General features: G+C 52.0%; 1 protein-coding gene and 1 pseudogene across 1 annotated transcript; both read left to right on the top strand.

The window, feature by feature from the left end:
• Positions 1-19,376: 19,376 nt before the first annotated feature.
• On the top strand, positions 19,377-20,461 carry LOC137457389 (olfactory receptor 14A16-like; annotated as a pseudogene).
• Positions 20,462-22,703: 2,242 nt separating this feature from the next.
• LOC137457374 (olfactory receptor 14J1-like) lies at positions 22,704-23,291 on the top strand. Its single transcript, XM_068169275.1, has one exon. It carries the CDS (start codon positions 22,704-22,706, stop codon positions 23,289-23,291), a length of 588 nt encoding a protein of 195 aa, XP_068025376.1.
• The last annotated feature ends 1,701 nt before the right edge of the window (positions 23,292-24,992 follow it).

Here is a 24,992-nt window from a genome sequence, read left to right as displayed (position 1 = left end):
AGAGCAAAAGGTTGCATTGGGAAATGTGTCTGCAGTGCAGAGAATGGCACAGAGGTGCCTGATCCCCCTTGCCAGGGCATCTCTGACAGCAGATCCCTCTGCCCCCACTCCCCATGACCCTGCTGCTGGCAGCTGTCCCTGTCAAGGAGCTGCTTCTCTGTGCCCAGCTCTCCTCCCTGTCCCTGCTGACAGAGCTCATCCAACCTGCTGTGTGCTGACATCTGCCCTGCAGACCCCTCCCAGCAGCAGGACACTGCCCAGGGGCAGCTCTGGGTGTGCAGAGCTCAGGAGCAGCACAGACAAAGGCTAATGAGACCTCAGATTCTTATGAACATCAGTGAAATAAACTCTAGTCTCACACTGCCCTCCCAGCACACCAAGGGGATCAACGTTCAAAGCCAAGACTCCTTCCCTTCCAGCAAAATGCTGCCTTGATGCTCTTCTGCAAAGCCTCCTCAGAAATGCCCAGAGGTGAGCTAGGACTGTGAGCAGCTCTGGCCAATGCAGCTCCCTCCCCACAGCAGAAGGACCCTGCCCTGCCCTGCCCTGCCCTGCACTGCACTGCCAGGGCTGTCTCCTGCCACTCACAGCTTCTCCCCACAGCACTATGTGGAGCTCCCTGGGCAGCCTCAGTGCTGACCCTGGCAGGCAGCAGAGTCCCTGACCCAGCACACAGCCCCTGGGCTGCAGGGACCCTGCTCTGAAGGACAGCCCTCACCACCCCTGCCTGCACCCCAGGGCTCCACAGCTCTCCAGAAAAGCCTGAAAAGAGCCTCTGCACAGGAAGATTTCCTTCCAGCCCCCACAAGCTGTGGCTGTGCCGGCTTTAGGAGATGCCTCCAGGAGCTGCACCTGCACTGCCCTGCACCCACAGACTCACCATGCCAGTGCCTGCAGTGACTTCTCCTCCTGTCAGCTCTCAGTCACCCTCCTGGACACCTCCAAGCTCTCTTTGCCTTCTTCATCTCGCTGAGATCCACTGGCAGTGCCCTCAGCCCTGCTGTGCAGAGCAGAGGAGCTGCTCCTGGGCACAGCTGACACTTTTCATTGCTGCCTACTTTCCAGCAGCTCCCTTCAGCCACGGAGCTCAGCCCAGCTGAGCAGCAGAGGACCAACCCAGGGGCATTTTAATGACCCTCTGGTGGCTTTGGTGCCAGGTAAACATCAGAGACTGAGAGGAAGATGATGAAACCTCACCAGAAGTTTAAGTCACTTTCAAACTCTGAAGTTTCTTCTCTTGTTGATGGGTCCCAGTGAGGACACTGCTGGGAAAGTGTCTCCAGGCTGTGGTTGGAGCAGAGAAATAGAGGCAGTGCTGAGAGGTCAGGACAAGCAGAGCAAACCTGGAGGTGTTTCCTTAATGCAAAGGGTCAAGCCCTGACCCCTGGCTCCTGTCCCTCACTCACCCCTCAGGGTGCTTCCTGGAGCAGTGGGATGTGGAGAGGACCAATGTCAAGGGCAGGACCATGGCACAACCCCTCCCAGGCTCCTGAGGATGGACAAGGAGGCAATGAGGCCCCAGGGCTGCAAGGAGGAGTTGTCTCCTCAGAGGCATCAGTGGCACAGACCACAACCAGAACCAAAGGCAGGAAGAGCTTGGCTCTGCCAGGAGCCTTTCAGCTCTCCCACAGCCCTCTGTCGTCTGCCCCTCAGGCTGTCCTCTGCTGCTGCATCAGCTGAGCCTCTTTCCCTGCAGGCTGTAGTCACCCAGCCAGCTGCCCCACCTTGCTGGCACCTTCCTTTGCTGCTCTCTCTCCATCCTCCCTGGCTGTTCCTTGAAACTCCGAGCCTTGGAGTGCTCCAGGCTGCTGCTGGGGGATGTCTTGCAGTGACATTTCTTTCTCCTCATGTCCACTTTGGACCTCCCCAGCTGCACTTGGTGGCTTTGTTTCTTTCTCTTGCACTTATTCACTGTGCAGAAAAGCTTCTCCATGTCTCAAACCACTCCCCAAGCACTCTCAGGCTACTCTGCTCCTGTCCTCGCTCTTCACACCATTGAGCCCATGGCCTTCAGCCTCTCTCTACTGGTCATGTGCCTGAAGCCTCCCAAGCACATCCTGGGAGATCTCTGGGCACTCTCCAAGGTCTTTGAAGATAGAAGTGTGGTGGTCATAGGACAACAAAGAGACCAAGTGCCCAATGTGCCTTCAAGAGGACTGGACCCCCGAGGGTGAGATCTGCCCAGTTGCCAGGGAAGGGACATAGCCGAGTCCAGCAGTGCAAACATCTGCCTCAGCCTGAAGCAGCAGACTGAGGAGCTGCACAGAGCAGGAGCAGCATTTAGCTGCATGGCTGTGTGACCCTGCTGCTGCAGGAGAGAAGAGAAGTCGCTGCTTCCACCGCTCCATGCCCTGTGAACCCCAGGGGAATCCAGAGCACCGTTCCTGCCCTGTGCTCCAAAGCCAGGACTGCTCTCATAGGGTCCTCCCTGCACTTGTTTTTTCCAGGGCTGTTCTCTTTCCACCTCCACACTCTCCTGCTCAGCCCCTGTGTTGGGGCAAGGCCTGAGTGCTCTGGCAGCTTGGGCACCATCCTGCTGCGTGGCAGTCCCATGACCACAGGCAGACACAGGCCATGGGAACTTCTTTGGCTCAGATGGCCTCCACAAGAGCAGTTCCACCCAGACAGGTGATCTGCTTGGGGCAGTGTCTGAAGCCCTAGGTCTTCTTCCAAAGTTTCCTTCAAGAGTATGCCCAAGAAATTGTCCAACAGATGCAAACAGCAGGGAACAGCTAAAGTGTGTGAGTGTGCAGGGCTGGGGCACACAGCAGTGTCCTCATACAGCCAGGCCTCCTGCAAGAGACCGGAAGGATGAGCAGAGAAGGCTCTGGACTGTGTCTGCGTTCACTGGACACCCTGGGGAAGCTGTCCCAGGGTAGTCATCCTAGACTGGGCATCACAACCACTGTTTCCAGCAGCAGGCTCACACCTCAGCTTGGATAGACTCTTAGTCCCTCCACAGGAGGACATGGCCTCAGGAGGTCAGCAGTGCCTGTTTGCATTGTGCAGATGAGATGTCAGCAGATGAGCTGAGGTGAACCTGAGTGAGCAAACACCATCACCTATTGCTGGAGGTGCCAAGGCACTGGAGGTTTGAGGAGCCCCTCCCAGCCTCTGGCAGGGGCAGCAGGAGGCCAGGGAGACTCTCTGAGTGCTGCAGGGCTGGGCAGGGCCTGTGTGAGTGATGGGGAAAGACTCTGTCTCTGAACATCCCACACTCCATTAAGGGTCCATGAGGCCAGTTTAGATGTGGACACCTGACAGAGCTGGGACATTGCTGTGTGTCACTTCAGAACAAACCCTGCTGGCCCAGGGAGATTCATCTCAGATATCTTGAGCATGCTCCTGTCTACTCACATCACCCTTGCTGGACTGTGCCCTGAGATGTGCACAGAGATATCCCAGAGGTTCTGGGCTCCTTGGAAAAGGCCTCTTCAAGAACACCAAGAAGGAGAATGGGGAACATTGCAGGCTGGTCACCCTCAGCACAGTCCCTGGGAAGGTGAAGGCTCAAACACCTCTGCAGCCATTTGCAGGGCCTTGAAGGACAAGAGAGGTATTGCTGAACCTATATGGGTAGGGGCAAGAAGGGGATGTTTTGTGCCTGGACCTTAGCCAGGGCTTTGCCATGGTCCCCCATAGCCTCCTTAGAGCCAGACTGCTGAGAGCTGGAGTGCAGAAATGGATGAGGTGGTGGCTGGGTGGTGAATGAAGCCCAAACGTCACAAGGGTAAAGTCCTCCTGTCAAACACTTCCCAGTGGCATCCCTCAGGGCAAGCCCTTGGGCCAGCACTGTGGAATGTCTTCATGAACTCCCTGCACCATCTGACCCAAGGCCTTTGCAGCTCCTCTGGAGATGAAGCCAAACTGGGCAGAGCCCTTGAGGGACCTCATCTGCTTAACCCTGCCCTGAGCAGGATCATTGGACAAGAGGATGTGCAGGAGTTTCCTCCACAAATGCAGCAGGACAGAGCCAGCAGCTTCTCCACTCAAACCCACTGGTAGCAAATCTCCCAGATGCATCTGGTGAAACTTGGATCTGATCAGGCTCTGGCCACAAGGAGGCTGAGGGCTGAGTGTGCAATCCTGTGCTCAGTTGTGTCTCAGGAACTCACCATTCAGTAGGAAGCCAAGGACTGGGAAGGGGGAGGGGAGGCCACTTCTGCCTCCTGAGAGGATTGGCCAACAGCAGGAACACAGCAGGGAAAGGGACTGTGAGGTCAGCTGTGTCTGCAGGAGCTGATAGGGCAGCCCTGGGTTCATGGCTGGCAGATGGGCACAGTGATCTGTGAGATGCCCTCTGCCAAAGGGCCTGGGCTGACTGCAGGAAGGGACTCAAGGTTTGGTTGCTGTGTCTCTGCTGCCTGAGTACCTGATGGGACAGCAGCAGGCACAGGGCTTGGTGCTGTCTATGCAAGAAACTGCAAGGCCAGCAGCCTTGGGAGCTCCTGGTGAGGTAGGAGACATCAGGAGAGAGGAGTACTGTGAGATGGTGCAGCCTGAAAAGTGGAGACTAGCCATGAGGAGCAAGAAACCACTCAAAGGGTAGTGCTGTGGCCTGGGAAGATCTCCAGAAGGAGTCTGGGATCAGCCCTTCTCTTTGTGTCCCAAGGAGCAGAGTGTGAGTGTGGGCAGGTGTCAGTGAAGGCATGGAAAGGCCAGGGTGGGGAAGTGAGATGAGTGTCTGCAGCCTGCAGGGCAGGAGAAGCAGCTGTGAGACAGTGCAGGACAAAGCTGTGGGAGAGCTGGCAAAGGGCAATGGCAGTGGTGGGAGTGATTAAGAGAAGCCAAGGCTGTGCCTTCTTGTCTCTGGCAATTCTCTGCCCCCAAGGACTGTGAGGAGATGTTGTCCTAAGGCACTGGGAGGGCCTCACTGCCTCTTTCCACAGCCCCAGGAAGGCTGGGGACTGTCAGGCCCTTGTCCTCCACTCAGCATCACAAACCCTACAGGGATCCTAAAGGAAGCCTGGAGAGGAACTTTTCATGAGGGTGACAGGAGAGGAGGGAAAGGTTTGAAGGTGAGGAAGAGGAGGTTTAGACTGGGTCTTAGGAAGAAAGTTCTTCAGTATGAGGGTTGTGGGACTCTGGAATAGGCTGTCCAGGTAGGATGCCCTCTCCTGAGGGTGTTGAAGGCCAGGCTGGATGAGGCCTTGAGCAGCTGAGTCTATTGGAGAGGCATCCCTGCCTATGGCAGGGAGGTTGGAGCAGAGGAGCTCTGAGGTCCCTTCCAACCTAGGCCATGCTATGCTGCTATGAAACCCACCCCCCACCCCCACTGCACCTGAAGAGCCTTGACCCACACAGGAGGGTCAGGATCTGCCTGCCCAGGGGCTGTGGCCAGGCCTTGGCCTTTGTGCTGCAGAAACCAGAGCCAGAGTTTGCTCTCCTGCACTTTGCCTTTGTCTGCTGCAATCACAGCCTCTCCTGAGCTGCTCTAACGAGTCCCTGGGGAGGCTTTGGCAGTAACAAGCCTCAGTGGGGCCAATCAATGCTTCAAGGTACTTTGTGTTTTGCTTCTTGCTTCTTGCACAGTTTCTCCACTCTTCTCTCAGTACCTGAGGTTCATGGAATGATTCCCAAGTGCCCTGAGGAGCTCTTTGTGTCTTTGTTGTTCACTTCAAGCTTTCCAAGTGCACCTCACAAAGCTCAGATTTTGATGGCAAACTATTTGATTCTTTCTCAGATGAGGGCAGAGGTGACAGCAGCATCCACCAAGCCAGAATGATGCAGGCTGTCTGCTCAGGAGGTCTGGAGTGGGAGGAGAAGCTGTCCTTTGAGGGCTGACACTGAGTGGACAACTTTGCTCCTCACCCTCCCCAACCTCCCCATTGCTGTCCCTGCCCACCTGGGCCTTACATCCCTGCTCCTTGCATCAGACTTCTCCACTGCTCTCTGCAGCTGGAGCTCACAGCTCCATGGCACCAGCTGCCCCCTGCTCTCTTTAGAGAACTGCCTGCACACAGCCACAGAAGAATTGTTGCTCTTTGGAAGCTAAGCAAAGCCAAGGCTGAGAAAGTTGCCTCAGCAATCCAAGCCCTCTGGAACCATCTGCTGAGCACAAGCTGTGTCTCAGCAGCTTGCCTGTCCACTAGGATGAGGCAAAGCCAACAAGTTCTGCCATGGCTGTGATTTCTCAGCCAGTCAAGAGTTCTTGAGAGTGAGAAGCAGATGAAAAGGTTGGATCCTAGCAGCCCTTCCTCATGAACCAATCCTGAATGTAAATCTATTCCTATGGCTGTGCCTGGAGAGAAGCACCAAGTACACAGACACAGGGACAGAGCTGGTTGCTTCTAGTGGAACATAGAGCCCCCCAACATGTTGATAGCAAAGGTGTCTCTCCAAAGACACAAAGAGGTGGAAAGGTGGCTGGCAGAGAGGCTGCCCTGGAGTTCAGTTTCCTTCTCCTGGAGCTCAGGGCAAACACAAAGCTTCAAAATTCTCAGAGGATGAGAACTGAGCCTGGAGCAGTCTGACTTGGTGCTGGCCCTTGGTGCAGGTTGTGCCTGAGAGATGTCTGACTGAGGGAGATGCTGGACACAGCTGCTGTGATCCAGGAGAGCTCCAAGGCTCAGGCTTTAGGGTCACTGTTTTTAGAGGGGGAGACCCTTGACTTTCATCAGGTGTTTCTCTGAGCTGGAGAACCTTGGATGCTGAATCATCCTGGGATCTTTTGCCACTTGCACAGACCCTGAAGGTTTTTGACTTTCAGAGTTTTCTATCAGCTCCCTGTTGGCTGTGATCCAAGCACTGATGCACTGAGCTGGCAGGAGGTGACAAACCCCCAAGCCATAGGGAGAGAAGAGCAAGGCTGGGAGAGCCCTGGACAGGGCTGAGCCACTCCTTGCAGGTCAGTCCTCTCCTCTGAAGCCTTTGCTTCTCTCTGCCTGGGCTCATATCCTTCTCTTCTCTCCATCAGCCCTGCTCCTTTGTGCTGGGGAGGAGCAACGTTTGCAGATCTGCTCCTTGGAACAGGCCTGAAGGTAAAGAACCCAACTTTGGGACAGCAGCAAAATCCCAGGCTCCAGCTGACCCCTGAGCACCTCTCAACTCTCTCCAGACCCTTCTCCAAAACCACACTTCACCACTTGTGGAGCACTGAGGGTCATTGGCTGTGATGGGAATTTAGGAGTTCACCTCCCTGAGCTCCAGGTAGTCAGGTATCAGTTGCATGGCCAGAGGGAGATAGATGGGATGGCTACATCTTGGAGGTGTCAGCCCCATCAGCACTACAGCCAGGGGACTCAGCACAGGAGTTAGGGCTCTGATCCCTCCATTGCAAGAAGTCACACACAGTGTCCTTACTTCTCAGTCACTTGGTCCCCGAGAATTTGCCCAAGAGCACAGGGGTGACCATTCCTCTCAGCAGCATGGCCTCCCAGAAGGACCTGGACAAGATCATGGAAGAGAAGAATCACCTGAAGAATAATTTGGAGGAGTCAAAGCTCAGCCTTGAGGAAGAGGAGAAGTGGCTGATGAAGACATGGCTGAGGACAGCAAGGATGAAGTATGTGAGGATTAGGAGGAGGAGGATGACAATAATTATGACAAGGATAAAGGGGATGATGTGGAAGAAGAGGAGGAGTAGGAGAAGAATAAAGAGAAGGAGGAGGAAGATGAAGAGGAGGAGGATGGCAAACCTATATCAGCCCCTCTGTGCCACCCAAGGAGCCACATCAGTACCTGAGGGTGAGAAAATCTTCCCACCCATCTTGGAACTCCAAAAGCCCCACTGATCCCTCCCCATGACCTACCCTATGTCTGTGGTGACTATGTCAAGAGCTGCACCCTCAGCTCCAACCTCATCCGGCACTGCTGCATCCACAGTCAGAAGCAGCTGCACCCCTGAGCTGCCTGAGGCAAGAGCTTCACTCAGATGGGTACTCTCAGCCTGTACCGCTGCACCCACACCGTTACCAGCCCTGCACACAGGCTGAAGCAAGGATTTCACCCACAGCTCCTCCCTCACCTGGCATATTCACCCCCATGCCCGTGACCAGCGTGCCCCAGGGCACACAGCAATACACCGACCCCGACACTGCCAGGCCAAATGTGACCCCCTGGAAGGCCTTTTCCAGCAGATTGAATTGATATCTCCTCTTTTACACCTTCTTTTCTCTGAAGGAAATGTGCCTCTGTGTGGTGAAGAGGTTATTAATGCATGAAATATGAATTATATAAATATTATTTTTTATTAATTATTAAAAATATCAATAGCCAATGAATCACTATTTGATATCCATATTCTAGTGCACAATTGTGCAATACATCCCAGAAGTGCTTTAGTATTTACAATTTGGACTCAATCAGAATATTTGCAGAATTAATTTCTATTACTGTAACTCAGGCTACAATTCCACTGCTTGTCCACCAGGTGGCGACTCGACGGGATGTTGGCAGCTGCTTGAGTATACACAGAGGTATTACAATACGTCAGAGGCTGGAACTAGAAACGTGCTGCTAGTTGCAGGTGCTTTGAACTGAATGTCAGTGAGTGGGAAGCAGGTGGAAGATACACTGTGTTACAGTTTGAGCTAGGTGCCCCCCTGCAATGTTCAATTCCTGTGTCCAGAAGTCCAGCCCAGGGGTGGACACAGGAAGTTATGTAGTATTTCATACCACAGTCCTTTGCACCACTATAAGATCCAGTGCAGAGTCTAGCACTTTCTCTTTTCTTCCTCCTCCGTCAGCCGGTAACTGGGGGAGATGTCTCCTGGCTTAGGGCCTGGCTAGGCCCAAGGCCATGGGGGGATGGGCAGTCTCAGATCTGGCCAGCTGAGACTAGCCTAGCAATGGGAGGGGGAAGAAGGAGCCCTGGGGGTCTCGGATGTACCCTCAGGTGGGGATGGGGTCTCTCTGGGTCTGCTTTGGGATTTTTCTTTGTCACTCTGCTTTTGCTTTTCTGTAAAAGTTCATTGCTTTCTATTTAAACTTTCCATCACTTTTGCAATCCGTTTGTCTGAGTGTTTATTGTTGCCAGGAGTGGGGAAGGGGGCTGCCTCAACCCAGCACACGCTTAATTCCCTCATCTATGGTAGTCCAGGGTTTAGGATTCCATGGAAGATCATCTCGAGAAGGGTATCTCAGGGCAACCGCTATTAAAAGGCGTATCCACAGATTAACCTTACCGAGAGCTTTGCCTAGATGTCTATCTATTCCATTGTCCCTTGAGAGAGTTCCTAACTGAGCTGCTGACTTGTCTCCAACTGTTAGAGCTGAAGCACCTGTATCATAACACCTACTAAGCCAAGCTAGAACTGGCTCCTTATCTGCCCTGGTGAAATCTTTACGGACATTTCTCAATTCCTCCCGTGGTGACGAACAGTCCGTAATATCATCTTCATCTTCATCTCCCTGAATTCTTTGCCCATAAAATCCTGCTGTCATCCTCCTAAGGATCTCTTTAAGCTGAGAACCACCTTTGCCAGCTGCCTTCCTAGCTTCATCTCTATCCTGCTTTGATCTCACTAGGTTAGCTAGATCTTTAAAACAAACCTTCTCTTCCTCCTGAGCAGGATCTTTTAGAGTAGAGGGCCCCTCACCAGGATCAGTCTCCTCCTCTTCTTCTCCATCTTTGCCCTTTCCACCTCTAGTCTTTAAAGGAGCCACCTTAACTGGAGCTGTGTTTGAATTTACAGCCACCTTAATGGAAGCTGACAGGTCCTGAGATAAATCAGCTGCTGAGGCAGTGACTTCCGGTCCCACTGAGGGAGTGGGTGGAAGTGACGTTGCTCCGTTAATGGCCGACGGAGAAGAAGAAGGAGGAGAAGGAGTGGGAGAAGGAGTAGGCGCCATGTTGATACCAGCCGATGCCCTTGGCTGCTTGCCGGAATCAGCAAAGTCATTTAGAGCTGCTTTACCAATTAACTTTTTAGCCTTCTTTTTAACTGACACGGGTTCTCCACAGTCCTCATCAGTAGATGACTCTGGGACTGATCTAGAGCCACGGCGTTTTCTTTTTGATCTAGTTTTAATAACAAAACAAGCTCTGGACACCTTTCTCTCTCACCGCAAAGAAATCAGGAGATACACGATAATTATCACCAGCAGCAGAATTATAGACATGAAATAAATCACCTTTGGATCCCAGGCATCACCTAAAGTTACTGTCTCCTCAGGCGGAATCTTAAAACTCTTTATCTCAATTGGGAGAGTGGTGGAGGTAACATTCCTGTATCTCACTGGCCATAAGATATTAATACATTTTCCATACCATAGTTTAACTCTATACATAACCCACATATAAATTGTCCGCACCAAATATTTACCCAGGTAATCCAAAATCAAACCCAAACAATACCTGTAAACCAGAGCCCCAAAAATTGAAAAGAATAATCGCTCCACAAACTACAATACCTTCATGTTTGCTAATTCAGCTGGAAAACACTAAATCAATCAAATAATAAATTAAACTAATTATCTGCCCCACGTTGGGCGCCAATAAAAAAATGTGGTGGGTGGAAGGGTAAGGCCGAGAAGCCTCCTCCCTTCCCCCTTGTAAGGTAAAAGGGAAAAAAAAATTGAAGGGAAAGGAAAAAAAACTCGCAAGCTGAATTAGCAAAGCAGTGGAGCTATATTTACAAAGCGATGTAGGGTTTGCAGGGAGATATTTACAAATTTACAATATCTACAATATATACAAAGATATACAACAGAGTAACACAGAAATGAGAGTAACCCCTCTCGGCAGAGAGGGGGGTTCCCCACCTCCTCTTTCCCCCCTTTCCCCAGATTAGGTTAGGAGAGAGAGAGAGCGAAAGAAAGAAGTTAAAAGCAGTTTTGTGTTAATTGGAAAGGAGTTAATATACAGGCCTGGTATCTTATCGGCCTCAAGGCCGAAGCCTTGGCAGAAAGCCCAGGACAGAAAGCTGTTGCCTGAAGAAGAGGCGGAAGCAAGACTGACTGAGAAGTGCTGGAAATGTCCAGTATAGTCCCAGCTCAGAAGTGCTTCCTCCCACTCATCCAATGAAATTAGTTTAGACTATTCCTTCCGTTTACCAACTTCCGTCCACCATATTCCCTTTCTTAAGGGGGCAACGTCAACCGGCCACAAGCAGCCTGTTCTAGTGCTCTGTCACCTGCACTGCAGGGAAGTTGCTCCTCATGTTGAGGTGGAATCTTCTATGTTCAAGCTTGAACCTGTTGCTTCTTGCCTCATTATTGTGCACCACTGAAAAGAGATTGTCCCTCTCCACTTGACACCCACCCCTCAGGTATTTATACACATTGATGAGACTTGATATTGATAAATTGATTTAATCATTTTTATATTAATAAAGAATGAATACATTTGTATTAATGTATTTGTCTGCATAAATATTAACAATTCATAACAGTGCTAGACAAGGTTACCCATGTTCCTCATATAGGATTAGTAATACATATGCATTAGAATGATAAAAACTTATGTGGAGCTAAAATCCTTCCATTTCTTGCTCTTTGCTGCCATCTTCTGTCCTTGTGTCAAGATTGTAGTCACTGTGTCATCATGTTTTTTTCTTGTTGGTCCTCTGCCAATCCCACAGGATTGTTCTCATCTTGGTACTGAGGCCCAGGTGTGTGAGACCCCATCCTATATTCCAGACTCAGCCTTATCTCTCTCTGATGTCTAGGGCTGTGGTCTGCTGCCTTTATCTCCCTTCACTCTACCAAGCTCAATGGTTCCTTTATTGATGTCTGAAAGATACTCTAATGAATGGGAAAGTTTCTAAGAGTTAGTGAGAAGTCAATGAGTCTCCTTCCTTCAGCTGTCCTGCTGAGAGTGCTGGGCAGGGCTCAGGTGAGGGCCAGCTCTGATGGGCAGGGGTTGCATTTGGTCTAGGTTGAGGCCAGGGTTAAGGTCAAAGGACCAATGCTTAACAAAGGCTAAAGGCTGGGGCCAAGATGAGCAATGGGGGCAGAGTCAGGGTCAGGCGTGTGTTTGGGAGGGGATGAGCTGTAAGGGGTGAGGTGCAGGAGGGGTTCAGCTCCACTGTGTTAGAGCAGGGGACTGAGTAGAGACGATGGGAGGGGCCCAGTCTGTATTGTGAGGTGTGGTATTTTCAGTTCAGACCCCAGGAAGACTTCCCCACTGCAGGGGACTGCACAGGGAAAGAGGGAGACACTTCCCTTCCTATGAGCCCACCAAGAGTGGGTTAGACATTCCACCTTCCAAATGTCAAGGTCCAGGACAAGAGATTAAATTTCTTGGTGTGAAGAAGAGGTTATTAATTTATGAATATGCAATCTGACGTATATAAATATTATGTTTATTAATTATTAATATTATCACTAACCAATTAATCACTATTTTATATCCATATTCTAGTGCATGATTGTGAAATACATCCCAGAAGTGGTTCAGTATTGATAATTTGTACTTAATTAGAACATTTACAGAATTAATTATTATTAATATAACGCAGGCTGCAGTTTTGCTGCTTGTCCACCAGGTGGTGACTCAATGAGACATTGGCGGCTGCTTAACTATATACAGAGGTATTACAGTGCATCAGAGGGTGGAACTAGAAATGTGCTGCTAGACACAGGTGCTTTGGACTGAATGTCAGTGAGGGGGAAGCAGGTGGAAGATACACTGTGTCCTTTGTTTGTAGCAAGGTTAGGTTCCAGCAGGCTGCTGTCACCAGGGCTGGCTCCTGGGCTGGGCTGGATGGCAACGGTGGAACCTTCTCCCTCCTACAGCAGTGCAGAGGGGATGGAATGTAGGCTAGCTGGTAGGCAGGCTCCCTTCATAGGACTCTATGAGGAGAGGCTGAGGGAGCTGGGATTTTTTAGCCTGGAGAAGGGGAGGCTCAGGAGAGACTTCACTGATGTCTATAACTCCCTGAAGGGTGGTGGTAGCCAGGAGGAGGTTGGTCTCTTCTCCCAGGCAAGCAGCACCAGAACAAGAGGACACAGTCTCAAAGTGTGCCAGGGGAAGTTTAGGCTCGAGGTGAGGAGAAAGTTCTTCACTGAGAGAGTCATTCGCCATTGGGATGGGCTGCCCAGGGAGGTGGTGGAGTCACCATCCCTTGATGTGTTCAAGAGAGGATTAGATGTGGCACTTGGTGCCATGGTTTAGCCATGAGGTCTGTGGTGACAGGTTGGACTCGATGATCTTTGAGGTCTCTTCCAACCTTGGTGATACTGTGAAGTGCAGACTCAGCTCCTTGCCCAGTGCACAGCCCTCAGTACAGAGCTGCAGGGCAGCACCACAACATTCTATGTGATTCTATGATTCTGTGACTTAGGCAGCTCCCTCTGGACAGCAGGGAGTGGTCCTGTGGGGTCGGCCTGGCGGGGCCGGTAAGGCTAGTCCTGGGACAGGGTTGGCCCTTGTGGCAATGACCTTTGGGGCCGGTGAGGGCAGCCCCAGGGAAGAGGCACAGCTGTGTGAAGTGGCAACTTCCCCTTTGCTTGGCTTGAAGGAGCAGGCAGGACCCTATCAGAGCGGTCCTGGCTTTGGAGCACAGGGCATGAACGGTGCTCTGGATTCCCCTGGGGTTCACAGGACACGGAGCAACGGAAGCGACAACTCCTCTTCTATCCCACAGTGGAAGAGTCATGCAGGCATATAGTTAAGCACTGCTCGTGCTCTGTGTGAGTGGGCACAGACTCTTGGTGGTTCATGTCTGCTCCTTAAGCCTGAGGCAGATGTTTGCACTGCCAGACTCAGCTAAATCCCTTCCCCAGCAACTGGGCAGATCTTACCCTCGGGCATCCAGTCCTCTTGAAGGCACGTCAGGCTCTTCCAACCGGCGAGGCTGACAATGCAACACTGTAGCTTCTCAGGCTCTCAGTGTTGGTCTCTCCTCTGGAGATCCTCTCAGGGCTGAGGCTCAATGGACCTGCCTGGCTGCAGGCTTAGTAGCAAAGGCTATGGCACAAGCTCAGTCTCAAGCAAGGAGAGAGAACAAAGTGAAAGAGGGCAACGTATTTACAAGCTGGGGTAATACTGATAGGTTTCTGGAGGCTGGATGTGGCCAATGGGCACTCTGGTAAACAACCAGCTGCAGCCTATGGGAGGCATGAAGCTGGAATTATGCCATGCTTGGTATCGGCACCAGCATCCCATGCCATGAGTGTGTGCAGGGGGTCTGTGCCACCTGGGCCTTTTTGGACCCCTCATGAAAGGAGGGGGAACTTGTCCATGTGCTGGGACAAGTTTCAGTATCTGGGCATAATGTGCCTTCACCACAGCAGACCCAGTCTGTACTGGGAGAGCTCAGAGAGGTTCAGATTGTAGCTGGAGGGGGGTCCAGTCTGAACTGGGATGGCATTGGGGGATGAGTTAGCAGCAATGGGTCCTGGTCTGTGCTGGGATGGAATCAGGGTTTCAGGAGATGCACTTTGTACTGGGATGAGACTCAGACTTGTATTGGGAGATGGCAATGGGATCCCATTTGTACCAGGATCAGGCCACAGCTGCCCTGAGATCAGGATACCCACTTTGTGCTGTGCTGGGTGCAGCTGGAACTGGGAAGGGGATCAACATTGCCAATGCTGCCTTCTCAATTCTGTTGGCAGCAGACTGCAGGCCACAGTTTGCTGTCATCTGGAGGGATGTGCAATACACCTAGAATCGACTGCCCCAGGGGTAGAAGCAGAGCTCTACCATTTGTCATGAACTAATCCAGATTGCACTGGGAAGGCTGATGTCCCTGAACATCTACAGTGCATCTATGACATTGTTGTGTGGGGCCACAGGGCAGAAGAAGTGTTGGAGAAGGGAGAAAAAAATTATTCAGATGCTTCTGAAGGCTGAATTTGCCATAAAGAAAAGCAAGGTCAAAGGACCTGCTCAGGAAATTCAGTTCTTGGCAAGAAAATGGCAGGCTGGATGCTGTCATGTACCTATGGACATGGTCAACTGGATAGCAACCATGTTTCCACCATCCAACAAAAAGGAGACACAGTCTGTCCTAGGCCTTGTGGGGCTCTGCGGAATGCATGTCCCAGGCTGCAGTCAGCTTGTGAACCCTCTCTATCGAGTGACCTGAAAGCAGAATCATTGTGAGTGGAGCAGTGAGCAACAAGGCTTTGAGCAGATCAAAGAGTAGGGAGCTGTGCAGTGGCACTTGGGCCTATCTGAATGGCACCAGTGGTGCAAAATATCCTCTACACTGCAGCCAGGGAGCATGGAGAGTTGTCCCCAATGGGTTATTTTCACACACAACAGGAACTCTATCTCCATGTGCTACTGGTAGCAAATCAGACTGAGCTGGACCTGCTGTGGTGGTTTTAGGCTATGCCTTTAAAATCCAGTTACAGATTTTGAGCAGAAAAGTAGAAAAATAGAGATAAATCACTCTGGGGTGCCAAAAGGAAAACTAAAGATGATTCTAAACAAATTCATTGGAGAAATATCTGCCATGAACCAGGCTGCACCTAAACAATTCTTGCTCTTTTCTGATCTCTCTGCTTGCTTTGCTCAGCAGAGACTAATCGGCTTCTGGCTGACCTTGGCTTGGCTGCGTTGTTTAGTTAAGTCTAAACCATTGCTTTTCTCTCTGCTCCTTTCTCTCTTGTGGGAAAGGGGGTGTGGGGCAGTGGATCAGGTCTCTGACCAGGGGGTTTCTGTGTTGTTTGCTAATTGTAAATATTTGTATAATATTGTAACTCCTGTATATTTTGCACACACTCATTGCATTCCATTGCTTGTAAATACAGCTTTCATTTTGCTTCTAAGTTGGTCTGTCAAAGTTAATGTTGGGGGATGGAATTTCAGCCCACCACATACAGTCAACTTGTGAGCCCTCTCTATCGAGTGACCTGAAAGAATAATCATTTTGAGTGGGGCAGTGAGCAACAAGAAGGCTTTGAACAGTTCAAGCAAGCGAGAGCTGTGCAGGAGCACTTGGGCCTATCCAAACAGGACCATTGGTGCAAAATGTCCTTTGAATTGCAGCTGGGGAGCATGAAGCACTTGGAGTCTCTAGCAGAAGACATCAGGTGAAACCTGAGGTAAGCCACTGGGGTTTTGAAGTAGGAATAAGGGGTGGGGATTGTACTGCGTTTGGGCTGAGCTGGAGTTAATTCTCCTCTGAGCATCCTGCTAGTGCTGTGCTTTGCAGGGCTGTGGCTGGGTGTTGGTAACACAGCAGTATTTTGGCTGCTGCTCAGCTGAGCCCTCAGGCTGTGCTTTTCCAAAATTTCCCTGCCCCAAGGGTATGCTGAAGGGGGAGGGGACAAGATCTTGGGAGAGGACACAGCCAGGCCAGCTGCCCAGAAGTGGCACAAGGAGTGCTCCATGGCATGTGTGGTCAGCTCAGAGAGACCAACCCCCATGTGATGCTGGGCAGTAGAGATTCACTTCTCTTTCTGCTTCACCCTGTGTGGTCTATTGCTTGTGCCTGTCCTTAGTGTTAAATTCCTTCTATCTTACACTGCCTTTTGTTATCTTTCCCTTCTCCCCTGTCCATCTGAGAAGGACAGCGATACAGTGGCTTTGGAGGGCATTAAACCCAAGCCAGGGCCAAACCAGACACAAGCCCAGTCACAAAGGCACTACAGGGTCTGGGAGGAACCATTCCCAATGCCCTGGGATGAAGCAAACCCTGCACACAGTCAAGAAGGCCAATTGCAGCTGGGCTGTGGCAGGAGGAGTGTGGCCACCCAGACACAGAAGTTGTCCTCTACTGACTCAGCACTGCTGTGGCCACATCTGGATGCTTGGTGTCTGGGTGTCAGGTTCTGAAGTCTGATGGAGAAAGGAGGAACTGAGGAGGCTGCAGACAAGATCTGACAGGATGGGGATTGACATATCTGTGGAGAGGCTAAGGGACCTGGGATGCTTCAGCCAGCTGAAAAGAGGCCCAGGCACTGCCCTAGCAGTGTGCATATGGCTGAAGGCTGGTTTCAGAGAGGATGGAGATCTTCTGGAGAGTGGGAAGAGACCAAAACCTCCACAAAGTGCAGCTTGGAAGGTTCAGAGTGGAGATGAGGCCAAAGAAATGTCCCACAAAGGGCAGAGCTGCTATGCATGAGGCCATCCAGAAGTGTCAGGAAATGGCAGGGAGAGCTGAGACAGCTCAGGGAAGGGATGGAAATGTCAGAGAGAGAGCTGGGAGGGGAAGCAAGATTGGTGTCAGCAGCCTGAAGGGAAAGAGAAGCAGGCATGGGACAGTGTAGGAGAGGCTGCAGTAGGGATGGCCAAGGGCTCTGGCAAGGCTGAGAGGCCCAACAGGACCAAGGTCTTTGCGCCCTTGGCTCTGGCACTTGCCTCTGCCACCAAGGCCTGTGAGGAGAAACTTGGCTTTGAAGCTGTGAGGTTCTTCTACTGCAAGGGCAATGGTCAGGGCTTTCTGCTTCCTAGATCAAAGGCAAGTTTTTCTCCCCTGTACTTTGCCTTTGTCTCCCTGCAATCCTGGCCTCTAACAAGCTGCTCTAACGAGTCCCTGGGGATCCTTTGTCAGTAACAAGCCTCAGTGAGGCCAATCAGTGCTTCAAGGTACTTTGGAGTTTTCTTCTGACTTGGACTTCTTGAGAGGCTTCCTGGCAGTACCTTGGCAGAGTCTCCTGGCAGTACCTGAGGATGATGTCATTAGCCCCAAATACTCCATGGGGCTCATTAAATACTGCTGAACCTCTCATTATTGCCAAGGTTTCTGTAGATAATTGGAGAGGTTTTAATTGCACAAAGCATCTGATAAAAATTATTTCACAGGGTGAATCAGAGATTTGACCCACAGATGAGGGACAGGATCTGCCTTGCCAGGGGCTGGGGGTCAGGGCTTGGCCCTTTGGATCAATGAAACCCCTCCAAGTTTCCTCAGCAGCAGAGCCCCCTTGAGCTGCTTGTCCTGACCTGTCAGCACTGCCTGAGTTCTCTGCTCTCACCACAGCCTGGAGATGCTTCGGTGCCTCCAGTGATGCTTCCCTTGCATCCACTGTCTCCTTCTGCTCTGACCAGACCCTGGGGACCCTTTCCCACTGGGACCCATTAACAGTAGAACAAACTTCAGAGTTTGAAACTGACTTTCACTTCTGCAGAGGTTTCATCAGCTTCTCAGTCTCTGAGGTTTATGGACTTGGCACCAAAGCCACCAGAGGGCTCCTTTAAATGCCTTGGGCTGGTCTGCTGCTGCTGAGCTGGGCCAGGCTCTTTGGCATGATGGAGCTCTGTCCAGGAGCAGCTCCTCTGCACAGCACAGCAGGGCTGAGGGCATATCGGGGAAATGAGAAAGGCAGAGAGAGCTTCAAGGTGGCCAGGATTGGGAGGATGCTGAGAGCTCACTGGGGGAGAAGTCACTGCATTTGCTGACAGGGTGAGTCTGTGGTTGCAGGGCAGTGCAGCTGCAGTTCCTGGAGGCATCTCCTAAAGCTGGGGCAGGGACTCTGCTGCCTGCCAGGCTCAGGTCTCAAGCAGCCCAGGGAGCTCTTCATGCAGCTTTGGGGAGAAACTGTGGTTGGAATGAGTTACCCTGGGCAGGGCAAGGCAGGGCAGAGCAAGGCAGGTTCCTTTTGCTGTGGAGAGGCTGCTGTGTGGGTGAGGGTTGCTCTCAGCTCCAGCTCATTTCCAGAACATTTTCAGGGGGACTTTTCATGACTTTGTTCAGGCCAGGGATTCCTGACCCAGTCTCTGCTATCTTGAATCTTTTCTTCCACTCTCTCTGGCCTGTCTGGTGAGGAGGAAAACTCAGCTGTGCCTTTAGAACAAGGGCTGAGCCTCTTAAACCATCACACAGAGCTTTACTGGGAACCTCACCAAGTGCCTACACTCCTCACCTGTAGGCATACCTGAGTGTCTGTCTGTCCCTCTCCTTGTCTGTCTCAGATGCTCTTTGTGCTGCTGATGGTTCTCTGGGCATGGAAGCTTCAGCTGCAGTCAGGCACAGACACTGTGAGATCTTCTGTGCAGGTGGAGCCACAGCAATGAGGTGTCCCAGCTGTCCTGCAGCCTGGGAAGCTCTGGGCAGTGCAGGCTGTGAGGCTGGGAATGAGCTGACTTCAGGAGCTGCCATGGTCATACCTTGGCTGTGTCCTTGAAGTGTCCATCCAGGCTGTGCTGCCTTCCAGGGGACACTGAGCCAAGTGTCTCCTGGACTACAAGTGGGATGCTGAGACCCTGAGACACTGAGTGGTGTGGATCCCTCTGCTCTCAGCAGTGTCTGGTGGCTTCTCAGGGTGACATGGGAGCATGGTCACCCTCCAGGTGAGGTGCAGAGCAGGGTGACTTATACTCCATGGGGAGCTCTCCCACTCTTGCCTTTTACACTTATCCAGGACCAAGCAGTGCTCCAGCCTTGGAGCTGAAGGAAGGTCCCTGAGAAGAAGTAGCAGGTGTCTGTGTGACAGGGGAGGGTCTGTGGGGAGTGGTTTTGGTTGATCTGAGAGACTTCTCTTCTGACTTGTCACTATCTCCTTCTCTTCTGACAGTGCCTCATGGACAGAGGCAGGGAATGTCCAACAGCAGCTCCATCACCCACTTTCTCCTCCTGCCATTCACAGCCAAAAGGCAGCTGCAGCTCCTGCACTTCTGCCTCTTCCTGGCCATCTACCTGGCTGCCCTGCTGGGCAATGGCCTCATCATCACCACCATAGCCTGGCACCACCACCTCCACACCCCCATGTACTTCTTCCTCCTCAACCTTGCTGTGCTTGACGTGGGTGCCATCTCCACCACTGTGCCCAAATCCATGGCAAATTCCCTATGGAACACCAGGGACATCTGATACTTGGGATGTGCTGCTCAGGTCTTTTTTGTATTATTCTTGATGGACACTGAGTATTTTCTCCTCACCATCATGTGCTACGATCGCTACGTTTCCATCTGCAGACCCCTGCACTATGAGACCCTCCTGGGCAGCAGAGTTTGTGTCCACCTGGCAGCAGCTGTCTGGGCCTCTGGCTTTCTCCATGCTCTGCTGCACACAGCCAATACATTTTCTCTGCCCCTCTGCCAGGGCAATGCTCTGGACCAGTTCTTCTGTGAAATCCCCCAGATCCTCAAGCTCTCCTGCTCCACATCCTACCTCCGGGAACTTTGGCTTCTTTTGGTTACTGCCTCTTTTTCATCTGTCTGTTTCGTGTTGATTGTGGTATCCTATGTGGAGATCTTCAGGACAGTGCTGAGGATGCCCTCTCAGCAGGGATGCCACAAAGCCTTTGCCACCTGCCTCCCTCACCTGGCTGTGGTCTCCCTGTTTCTCAGCACTGGCTTCTTTGCCTACCTGAAGCCTCCCTCTGTCTCTTCCCCATCCCTCAATCTCTTGCTGTCAGTTCTGTACTCAGTGGTGCCTCCAGCAGTGAACCCTCTCATCTACAGCCTGAGGAACCAGGAGCTCAAGGCTGCCCTGAGCAAACTGATCACTGGATGGTTTCAGAAGCAATAAACTCTACTGCAGAGCAGTTCTGATGTCCCTCAGTACAGGCCCAGCACGACTTCTGTAATTATTAGTGGTGGTGTTTTACTCTTTATCAAACTGTCATCCCTTTTCTAACACAATCTCTGCTTTACTGACCAAGGGTTTGTTCAGCAGGACCTCTGCTCTTTGTTTGATTTGTTAAAAAAATAAAGAACCTTTCATTAATATTTTGCTTCCTGAGATCCTTCTCCAGGACTTCTCCAGGGCTTTTCAGCCAGGTACTGTGCAGATTTGGGGGAGGAAAGAGTCCCAGCACAGCAGCACAGCCAGGGAGCACCAGCACCTGGACTTCCAGGGCTGTTCTCTTTCCATTTCCAGCCTCTCCTGGGTCAGTGCAAGGCCTGAGTGCTGTGGCAGCTTGGTCATTGTTCTGCTGTATACCAGTCATAGTATCATAGTATCAGTCAGGGTTGGAAGGAACCACAAGGATCATCTAGTTCCAACCCCTCTGCCATGGGCAGGGACACCCCACACAAGATCAGCCTGGCCAGAGCCTCAGCCAGCCTGGGCTTAAACACCTCCAGGGACGGGGCCTCGACCACCTCCCTGGACAACCCATTCCAGGGCTTCACTACTCTCATGGTGAAGAACCTCCTCCTCACATCCAGCCTGAATCTCCCCACCTCCAACTTCATTCCATTCCCCCTAGTCCTATCACTACCTGAGATCCCGAGCAGTCCTTCCACAGCCTTCCTGTAGGCCCCCTTCAGATACTGGAAGGCTACGATGAGGTCACCTTGGAGCCTTCTCTTCTCCAGACTGAACAGCCCCAACTCCTTCAGTCTGTCCTCACAGGAGAGGTGCTCCAGCCCTCTGATCATCCTTGTGGCCATTCTCTGGACACGTTCCAGCATGTACATATCCCTCTTGTAGTAGGGGCTCCAGAACTGGACACAGTACTCCAGGTGGGGTCTCCCCAGAGCTGAGTAGAGGGGGAGGATCACCTCCCTTGGCCTGCTAGCCACACTTCTCCTGATGCAGCCCAGGATCTGATTGGCTTTGCGGGCTGCAAGTGCACACTGAGAGCTCATGTTGAGCTTCTCCTCCCCCAGCACCCCCAAGTCTCTCTCCTCAGGGCTACTTTCCAGCCAGTCACTGCCCAGCCTGGATTTGTGCCTGGGATTGCCTCAACCCAGATGCAGGACCCTGCACTTGCTCTTATGAGGTTGGCTTGTGCCCACCTCTCCAGCCTGTCAAGGTCCCTCTGGATGGCCTCCCTTCCCTCCAACGTGTCTGCTGCACCACACAGCTTGGTGTCATCAGCAAACTTGCTGAGGGTGCACTCAATGCCACTGTCCATGTCCCCCACAAAGATGTTGAACAAGACTGGTCCCAGGACTGATCCCTGAGGGACTCCCCTTGTCCCTGGCCTCCACTGGGACATGGAGCCATTGACAGCCACTCTTTGGGTGCGGCCATCAAGCCAATTCCTTATCCATCTAGTGGTCACCCATCAAACCCATGTGTCACCAGTTTGGAGACCAGGATGTGGTGCGGGACAGTGTTGAAGGCTTTGCTCAGGTCCAGGTAAATGACATCAGTTGCTCGCCCCTCATCTATTAATTTTGTCACCTGCTCATAGAAGGCCACCAGGTTGGTCAGGCAGGATTTGCCCTTGGCAAAGCCATGCTGACTGTTCCCAATCACCTCTTCACTATTCTTTTGAGCGAGTAGTGACTCCAGGAGGATCTGTTCCATGATCTTTCCAGGCACAGAGGTGAGACTGACTGGCCTGTAGTTCCCTGGTTCCTCCTTCTTGCCCTTTTTGAAGATGGGGGCAATGTTTCCCCTTTTCCAGTCTGTGGGGACTTCACCAGACTGCCAGGACTTTTGAAATATAATAGAGAGGGGTTTAGCAACCTCATCTGCCAGTTCTCTCAGCACCCGTGGGTGTAACCCGTCGGGTCCCATGGACTTGAACACTTTCAGGTTCTTCAGATGATCACGAACCTGATCTGCACTTACAATGGGCAGTTCTTCCTCCCCGTCCCTGGCTTTGACTTCCATAACATCAGGAGTGTGGCTAGAGGCCCTTGCAGTGAAGACTGAGGTAAAGAAGTTATTAAGTACCTCAGCCTTTTCCTCATCACAGGTGACCATGTCCTGGCCATCTACCTGGCTGCCCTGCTGGGCAATGGCCTCATCATCACCACCATAGCCTGGCACCACCACCTCCACACCCCCATGTGCTTCTTCCTCCTCAACCTCGCCCTCCTTGACCTGGGCTGCATTTCCACCACTGTGCCAAAATCCATGGACAATTCCCTGAGGGACACCAGGAATATCTCCTATGCAGGATGTGTTTTTCAGGTCTTTTTTGTATTATTCTTGATGGACACAGAATATTTTCTCCTCACCACCATGTCCTATGATCGCTACGTTGCCATCTGCAGACCCCTGCACTATGAGACCCTCCTGGGCAGCAGAGTTTGTCTCCACCTGGCGGCAGCTGTTTGGGCCTCTGGCTTTCTCCATGCTCTGCTTCACACAGCCAATACATTTTCCTTGCCCCTCTGCCAGGGCAATGCTGTGGACCAGTTCTTCTGTGAAGTTCCCCAGATCCTCAAGCTCTCCTGCTCCACATCCTACCTCAGGGAACTTTGGCTTACTGTGGCCAGTGCCTGTTTACTCTTTGTCTGTTTTGTGTTGATTGTGGTGTCCTATGTGCAGATCTTCAGGGCAGTGCTGAGGATCCCCTCTCAGCAGGGACGCCACAAAGCCTTTGCCACCTGCCTCCCTCACCTGGCTGTGGTCTCTCTCTTTCTTGGCCCTGGTGCTTTTGCCTACCTGAAGCCCTCTTTCATTTCCTCCCCATCCATGGATTTGGTCATGTCAGTTCTGTATGCAGTGGTGCCTCCAGCAGTGAACCCTCTCATCTACAGCCTGAGGAACCAGGAGCTCAAGGCTGCCCTGAGCAAACTGATCACTGTGTGGTTTCAGAAGCAATAAATTCTTCTGCAGAGCAGTTCTGAGGTCACTCAGTGCAGGCCCAGCCTGGCTTCTGTATTTGGTGGTGGTGGTGTTTTGCTCCTTATAAAACTGTCATCCCTTTTCTAACACATTCTCTGCTTTGCTGACCAGGAGTTTGTGCAGCAGAACCTCTGCTCTTTGTTTGGTTGAAAAAATAAAGAACCTTGCATTAACATTTTCCTTCTGGAGATCCTTCCTCCAGAATTTCTCTGGAGCTTCAGGGTGCAGAGTTTGGGGAGAAAAGAGTCTCAGCACACCATCACTGCCAGGGAGCACCAGCACCTGGACTTCCAGGGCTGTTCTCTTTCCACTTCCAGCCTCTCCTGGGTCTGTGCAAGCCCTGAGTGCTGTGGCAGCTTGGTCATTGTTCTGCTGCATGCCAGTCCTGTGAGCACAGGCAGGGACAGGCCATGGGAACTACTCTGGCTGAGCTGGCCCCCAAGAGCTGTTCCACAAAGACATGATCTGCTCAGGGCAGAGTCTGAAGGCTTAGGGCTTCACCCAAAGTTTCTCTCCAGAACAGGCCCAAGAAAGTGTCCCAGGGATGCAAACAGCAGGGAACAGCTGAAGTGTGAGTGTGCAGGGCTGGGACACACAGCAGTGTCCTGACACAGAGAGGCCTCCTGCAAGAGGCCTGAAGGAGCAGCAGAGCAGGCTGTGATCTGTGTCTCTGTTCACTGCACAGCCTGGGGAAGCTGGCCCAGGGTACTCATCCTGCTCTAGCCACTCACCACCACTATTTCCACCACTGGTCTCTCACCACAACTTGCAAAGTTTCTTTGTCCCCCCAGTTGCAGGTCACAGGATCAGGAGGTCAGCAGTGGCTGCTGGCATTGTACAGATGAGATGCAAGCATGGACATGGTGTGTGGGGTGAGAGGAACCTGAGTGAGCACAAACACCATCAGCTGTTGCTGGGGTACCAAGGCACTGGAGGTGTGAGGAGCCTCCCAGCCTCTGGCAGGGGCAGCAGGAGGCCAGGGACACTCTGCCTGCTGCAGTGCAGAGCTTGTGTGAAGGATGTAGAAAAACTCTGTCTCTGAACATCCTGGGGTGCAAAAGGAGTTCACAATGCCTGGTAGAGCCCTGACAGTGGATGTAGTCAACCTTGACCTTAGTAATGCTTTTGACAATGTCTCCCATAACATCCTTGTCAGTAAGCTCAGGAAGTGTGGGATGGAAGAGCATACAGCGAGATGGATCAGGAACTGGTTACAAAACAGAGTCCAAAGAGTGGTGGTCAGTGGTGCCAGGTCCAGCTGGAGAGCTGTAACCAGCAGAGACCCTCAGGGATCAGTGCTGGGTCACAGTATCACAGTATCACCAAGGTTGGAAGAGACCTCAAAGTTCATCAAGTCCAACCTGTCACCACAGACCTCATGACTAGACCATGGCACCAAGTGCCACATCCAATCCCCTCTTGAACACCTCCAGGGACGGTGAATTTACCACCTCCATGGGCAGCACATTCCAATGACCAGTGTCTCTCTCAGTGAAGAACTTTCTCCTCACCTCCAGCCAAAACCTCCCCTGGTACAGCTTGAGACTGTGTCCTCTTGTTCTGGTGCTGGTTGCCTCGAAGAAGAGACCAACCCTCTCCTGGTTACAACCTCCCTTCAGGTAGTTGTAGAGAGCAATGAGGTCTCCCCTGAGCCTCCTCCTCTCCAGGCTAAACAATCCC

The sequence above is a fragment of the Melanerpes formicivorus genome, unplaced genomic scaffold (genome assembly GCF_026170545.1).
Source record: "Melanerpes formicivorus ecotype bairdi unplaced genomic scaffold, bMelFor1.0.p_v2 SCAF_177, whole genome shotgun sequence".
Taxonomy (NCBI): domain Eukaryota; kingdom Metazoa; phylum Chordata; class Aves; order Piciformes; family Picidae; genus Melanerpes; species Melanerpes formicivorus.
This window is presented reverse-complemented; position numbering and strand designations above follow the sequence as displayed.